Genomic DNA, 6,711 nt, shown 5'->3' on the forward strand with positions numbered 1-6,711 from the left:
GTGAAGGTGTCCAATGTCTGGCATTTTTTGAAAACAATGGCAGCATCAGTACTGGAAAACATGATTATTTATATGGTGAAAATAGAAATGTTCTAGAAACGTCTGCTCTCATTTCAGTACCTTCTCTAATACCATGAATTTATTCATTCATTTATTTTGATTTGTTCTCTAACACCGTGAATTATAGGTTAAAGTTGGTAGAGACTTAACTTTGATCTGGGTCCATCTTCCTGAGAGCTTTTGGTTCTGCTCATCCCTGTGGGTTGGCTTTGTTCTCAAGAACTGTACCAAGAAGGCTCTAACAGGTTCAGGTGTGACAAAAATCGGGAAGAAAACTGCTTCAGTGCCAATATTCCAAGAATTTCACTCTGATTAAATTCTCCTTTGCTGACTATAACTTCGGCTTGGCAAATAGAACTTACTATTTATATTAAGACAACCCTTAGTGATGAGGGTGAGATCAGTTTATCCTAAGACATATATGGAACCAAAGGGGCTAAATGGATACATGAATAAAATTCTGATTCTGCTAGGAAGCTGAAGAAGGGGCAGGATGCAGTCACTAAAGTCTATTGGATACTTACTTATATCAGCAATTGATTTATCACATTACAATCCATAGGTGATAATACTGAAATGAAGTTCAATTAGTGCCAGGGACCTGATAAGAAATAGTAAGGCTTATGATAAACAGGAATCACATGATTTATTAATGAAAGAGGAAGCTGCTATTCTGCTCTAGGTAATGTGACCACGTGAGGATACAACACTGATGCTGACAGACCAATGTTTTCAAATATTGACAATCTGGATTTTCATTATTATTAATATTATTTCATTATTTTGCTATAGGGTGTGTGTGCTTGCCGAAGAGAGACACCAATAGCCAGAGAGAGGTGAAGTGAGAACTTCTCTGGCCCCTGCCTCGGGTTGGCCATGCTGCAATTCTTTCTCCTCCTTTCTTCTCTTGGGATTTTGGGCATGCAAGCACACACTTCCAGCTCGATCTTCAAGTTGTGTGGTCCAGGACTCAAACAACATAAGCCATATAGGATCCAGTTGCCTTAATATCCACGCCACCTGCTAGCCCAATTGTCACGATTTTTTAGACACAATATCTGTATTTCAAATGTTGGCAACTAAGTTTTAGTACTTGTTTTTAACCACATTGGGTGGTCAATACTACCTAAAATAAACAAAGCATATCTTTTGACAAACACAGTCTGTGAACCTCCAGTTTACAAACTCTGGGCTAGAAGCACCAGTGATTGCCATTCTGTGAGTGTCCAGAGTAGAGCCATCAAAGGATGGAGATCAGAGAATCTGTCATTGTCTCATATAATGCTTATCAACAGGTAGACTCCCAAACACGGGTTCTCGGGCTTCTGCTTTTCCAAATGGTAAGTGAAATCCATCTGGACAGTTAATTTTTTCCACGGTAAGGCCAAGTGTTCTAGTACCAGACACCACAGATACTTGTTTCACTAAGTTCACCTTACTTTATCCATAAGTCAGATCTAGAGGCTCCTAGAACTTGCCAAAGTCTTCATACTATCAGAAATACAGTGTAGATTAAGTTTGATCTTTTTTCTAAAGATGCCTAAATTCTATTGGTTCTTTCCTTCTGTCCTTTTTCCTTCCTTATTTCTTCCCTCCTGCCTTCCTTTTTGTCTAAGATACAGCAATCAATCTTCCATTTCTGGACCCCTATCTGATGGCATTAGGTAATTTTACATAGTTCTGCAAAATGTACAGTTTTTTTTTTTGTAGAGGCTTTTGCACGTGCGGGAGAGAGACAATGAGTGGGGGATGGAGAGAGAGAGAGAGAGAGAGAGAGAGAGAGAGAGAGAGAGAATGAGTGGGAAAGTGAGAAAGCATCCCTGAGGGGAATGGCCACGCTGCAATCCCTTCCCCATTCTCCTCCTTCAAACCAGGGGGGTCCAGGACTCTAACCCTGTCCAACCATGTGGGAGTCCAGCGATGCAACCGCTATGCCATCTGCTGGCCCCCCAAAATGTACAGCTTTTTATTGGTAGGTTAGATTGATTACTTTCACTGTTAAAACGCACATGTAGTTGAACTGAATGGGAAACATTTACTTTAAGAACCAAGGCTTAATTAACTTAAATACAGTACTAAAATCAGAGACTGACTTATTTGAGTTTCTTATCTTCATCTTATCTACTGCATAAAGGCAGTAGTTGTCAATCCTGTCTGCACATTCGATTCTAGGGTGGGATTAGGGGAACGCTTTTAAAACATGAATTTGTCCAGGACCTTCCTTAGAGAGACCAAAACTTCCCAGGTGATCCTAACATATAGACAGGGCTGAATACACTTCCCTGTAAAATGACTCTGCAAGCTCTGAAATTCATCAAATCCTTCAGGTTTTCTCCGGTAGTCTTCACTTGTGCACCACGGGGCTGCAAACCAAATTCCCTAGGTGTCTAAGGCTAGGCCTTTCCGGCAGAGATTGACAAGACTATTGGCCAATGAGCAGTCTGAACGAGTTCCGGTAGCACCAACAACAGGCAAAAGAACAAAGAACTTTATCTCATAGCAAAAGCAGAAGGCAGTGCAAATACCAAGTCAACAAACAACAGCGAGCCGTCTGATCTACCAAGCGCGGAGAGAGAGGCGGTACGTTTAACCCGGCTGCTCGGCGCCTTCGCCTTACGTCACTTCCGCCCTGCTCGGTCTCGCAGTCCCCTGGGCAGAGTTGAAGCCGCTTCCCCTTTTCTTTCCCTTCTTCCTTTTCCTGACCCCGCCTCCCGGAAGCTCCGCTTTCTCTTCGCCGCGGGTCACAGGTGAGAGGTGGGAGGGCTTCGCTCACTTTGGTGAATAACTGCCCTGCGTTCATCTCCCGGGAGGCGAAAATTGGCAGAATCGCTGCTTACGGCATTACCAGGCCGTAGAGACCTTCCGGAATCTCCACCTTGTCCAGGTCTGGGTTCCCCCATCTCCTGGGCCTGCGGGTCGGCACGCCGGAGAGCGGGGTCCTGGGCCCTTCGGGAGTCGATTGCGGCTCATGTCCTGCTCCTGTCTTCCCAGTACGACTCAGGTTGCTGCCACCAGTACCCCTTCTTTGGCGCTTGAATCGGAAGCAGAGTAGTTTGTAGTCTCGGTGGCGGCAAGGTTGCTTCCTATAGTATCTGAGTACTGGAGCAGGCTCCCCATCTCCTTTGAGCTCGGAAACCCGAGGAGGGAGGGAGATACACCTCGCCTTCACTGTGCAGATGTAGAAACGGAAGGTCTTCGAAAGTTTACTCTTTCAAGGCAGCGTGGCTCCCTAACAGAGGACTGGGATTTGTACTCGTGTGTAACTTCTCTAGGGTCGCAGGAAATAGTGGTGAGAACATTTGGAAATAAGGAATAAACTGCAGTTGCTCAAGGGAGAGCTGGGTTTCCGAATGCTTGCTTTATGTCCAGCGTTGTGCTGTGTTCTTTCTATGCTTTTATCATTCATTCCTTATGAGCATAGGTGATAGATACTGTTGTTACTGGTTTAACTGAAGCTCAGAGATCATAACTTACTTGTCCAATATTAATGGCTTAGTAGACATTTCCAGGATCTCTTTCAGGTGTATGAGTCTTTCAATAGCATAGACTGAACTTCTGTACTAATTAAACTAGTAAAACTTCTGTACTTTGGTGTTTTAAGAAACTAGGGGCACTGGACTCCCACATTGTGGAGTGGGAGTCCCGGACCTGGCAGCTTGTTTTCTCACTTATTTTTTCTCTCTGTCCCTGTCTCTCTCTCTGTGGTGAGCACCCGTGCCCTATAGCAAATAGGAAAAGTGGTAATAATAATAATAAATAAAATTAAATAAAAATAATTCTTAAAAGACAAAAAAGAAACAAGATTTCTGAAATTTATTGGTCTCTTCAGCCCTCACCTCTTACTCCTTACCAGCATCCTTTTTAGAAATCTGTAGTCATATAAGTTCAACCATGATTCGTACACCACAGTTTATTATTTAAGTTTCAAAGAGGGATTTGGAGATGGTGGTGTTTGGTGTGGAATTGATGGATCCAGGTTAAAGAACTTGCCAGAAAAAAGATGCTAGTTTTTGCATCATATGTGTCCTTTTTTTGTTGCTCTCCTTGCATATCTTACCTCAGTTTCTTCCTGTTTTTCCTCTAGGAAAGCAGCTCTCATCTTATGCCAAGATGTCAGGAATTGGAAACAAAAGAGCGGCTGGAGAGCCTGGTACATCTGTGCCTCCGGAGAAGAAGACAGCTGTTGAAGATTCAGGGACCACGGTGGAAACCATTAAACTAGGGGGTGTCTCTTCAACGGTATGAGGAAACAGTGCTGTGCAGTGTGATTTCTTCTGTCACTTGTAACTTGAACCTAAAATATTTTGGAAGCCTTCTAGAGTAAGGGGAAGCCACTTGAAAAGAAGTAGGTGAAATGATGGGGTGGTCAGTTCTGGAGAAGGTATACTGGCATTTGAACTTTGTTTTCATGGTGTGCTTGTATTCTTTTCAGAGTCTGGCACCTGTTATAGCATTGACTATAGGCATTTAGAAGTGGGAAGATATATGTTCGTTTTTCATTCACTGCAAGACTTGGTGCTGGGTTCTAAGAGGCAGTGTAGCAAAACCATTGAAAGTAAAGTGAAGTATTAAGAGTCTGTTACCAGACTGCCTGGAGTTGATTCTCAGCTGACCACTTCCTAGCTGCATGACTTGTGTTATCCTTCTTATGCCTCTGTCTCCTTGTCTGTAAAATGTAATTAAAGTACCTACCACATTTGGTCATTTGAAGAAAGCGAAAGCCCCTGCTTAGCGTTAAAATTTAGCTTTTAATAAAGTAAGTACTCAGTACAAGTGAGCTGTTAATTTTTATTATTGGACTAGATAATATAAGGGTGAATGAAATAGATATTATCTTTGCAGTTATGGAGCTAACAATTGCATTAGAATATTATACACCAAAAGCTCATAGTAATGTATAGCCACTGGATATGAGGAACTTACATGTTTTGGTCTAGATCGAGATTCTGTATTTTGGAACTTACCCATAGAGATTTAATACTAAAACATTTTGTGTAGCTTACAAAATCATATCTGACTTCTTTGATTTTTGAGGTTGAGTTTCAGAGAGATTTTTTTTTCTTTCTTTCTTTTTTTTATTTTAGGTTAGGATAACCTAGTACATTTTTTCTTTTTTGAGAGATTTTCACTGTAGGGCGCGTGCGCTCGCCAGACAGACAGAGACATAGAGACAGAAAGCTAGAAATCACCCCCCAGGGGGGATGGTCACGCCGCAATCCTTTCTCCTCCATTCTCCTCTCGGGATCTTGGGCACGCACGCACACGCGCCCGGCGTGAGTTTTAAGCCACCGGGTCCGGGACATGAACCGCGGTCGACTACGTGGGAGTCCAGCGACATAGCCATTACGCTAACTGCCAGTTCCCACCTAGTACATTTTTGATAAAGGCTGTTTATGAAGCTCTCTGGGATTCTAGTACTCCATACTGTTGCCAAGAAGTGATTTTGTCTTAACACTGCCTCACATTCTGCAGCCCAAAGGCATTATTCACTCAATAAATATAACTATTTGGTGTGCATCTGTTATTTGTCAGACATTGCTTTCAACTGAAGACAGCCTCTAGACTTCATTTTGTAGGGTAGCACTGATAAATAGGCTGGTACAATAGAGTGGGATATATGCTGTTCCAGGGATAAGTACATGCTTTGAAGGAAGTAGATACCACACAAACTAGTTGGGACTTCATCTAGAAGGCAGTGAGGAGCTATTGAGTGGTTTTAAGTGGAGATTGACGTTTGGAAATCAGCCTGTAGAGGAGCAAGGGTTATATGCAGGAGTCCAGGTAATAGAATTGTTCCCTCATTTCTCTTTTTCTCCCCCTAGCTCTACCTCTCTGAAGGCAAGGGTCTGAGACATATATCCACTTATTCCTGCTCCAATTGGTTGAATGTTGCCCTTGATTGTAATAATTCCTCCTGTGCCTTGCAAAGCTACTGTGAGCCAGCTGAGATTGTAAGAGTCCAAAGTGTGCTTAAAGTGGGAAAACTGGTAGTGAGGATGGAGCTGTCCACCACAGCTGTGCTGAAATCTGTCAGGCTGACGGGACATGGTACAAAAGTGTTCCTACAGGCCTCTGCAGTGATCAGAATGAGGGATTATGGTTGCTCGGACCACCATGGGGGAAGCATTGACAAGATTTGCTTATGAATTAGATGAAGCATATAAAAGATAGAAGGGGAAGGTCACCCAAAGATATTGGAAGTTTCTACTACTCAGCTGGCGAGGAATATGGAGAAGCAGATTTTTGGGAACATGGGAGGTAAATCATGTACTTAGTTCGGTTTTGCACATGGAAGTTTGAGATATTTATTAGACTCCCAAGTGGATAAATAGTTATAGTAGGGACCAGCAGTTAGTGTAATGGCTATGTCGCTGGACTCCCATGTAGTTGACTGCGGTTCGAGTCCCAGACCCAGTGGCTTAAAACTCACGCTGGGCGTGTGTGCGTGCGTGCCCAAGATCCCGAGAGGAGAATGGAGGAGAAGGGATTGCAGCATGGCCATTCCCCCGGGGTATGATTTCTCGCTTTCTGTCTCTCTGTCTCTTTCTGTCTGGCAAGCGCACGCACCCTATAGCAAAAACCTCTCAAAAAAAAAATGTGTGTGTGTGTGTGTGTGTGTGTGTGTGTGTGTGTGTATATATATATATATAT

General features: G+C 43.1%; 1 protein-coding gene across 3 annotated transcripts in view; it reads left to right on the forward strand.

The window, feature by feature from the left end:
• The first annotated feature begins 2,722 nt into the window (after positions 1-2,722).
• The window catches only part of RNF20 (ring finger protein 20), a 39,342-nt gene continuing 35,353 nt past the window's right edge, over positions 2,723-6,711 (forward strand). The window contains exons 1-2 of one of the 3 annotated variants that reach the window (XM_006145559.3): positions 2,723-2,807; positions 4,145-4,299. In XM_006145559.3, coding sequence (XP_006145621.1) covers positions 4,171-4,299 — 129 coding nt within the window. In that variant the 5' untranslated portion in view covers positions 2,723-2,807; positions 4,145-4,170. The other 2 variants (XM_006145560.3, XM_027770695.1) reach the window with 2 other exon arrangements.

This window comes from Tupaia chinensis, unplaced genomic scaffold (genome assembly GCF_000334495.1).
Source record: "Tupaia chinensis unplaced genomic scaffold, TupChi_1.0 Scaffold000153_1, whole genome shotgun sequence".
In the NCBI taxonomy this organism is placed as follows: Eukaryota; Metazoa; Chordata; class Mammalia; order Scandentia; family Tupaiidae; genus Tupaia; species Tupaia belangeri.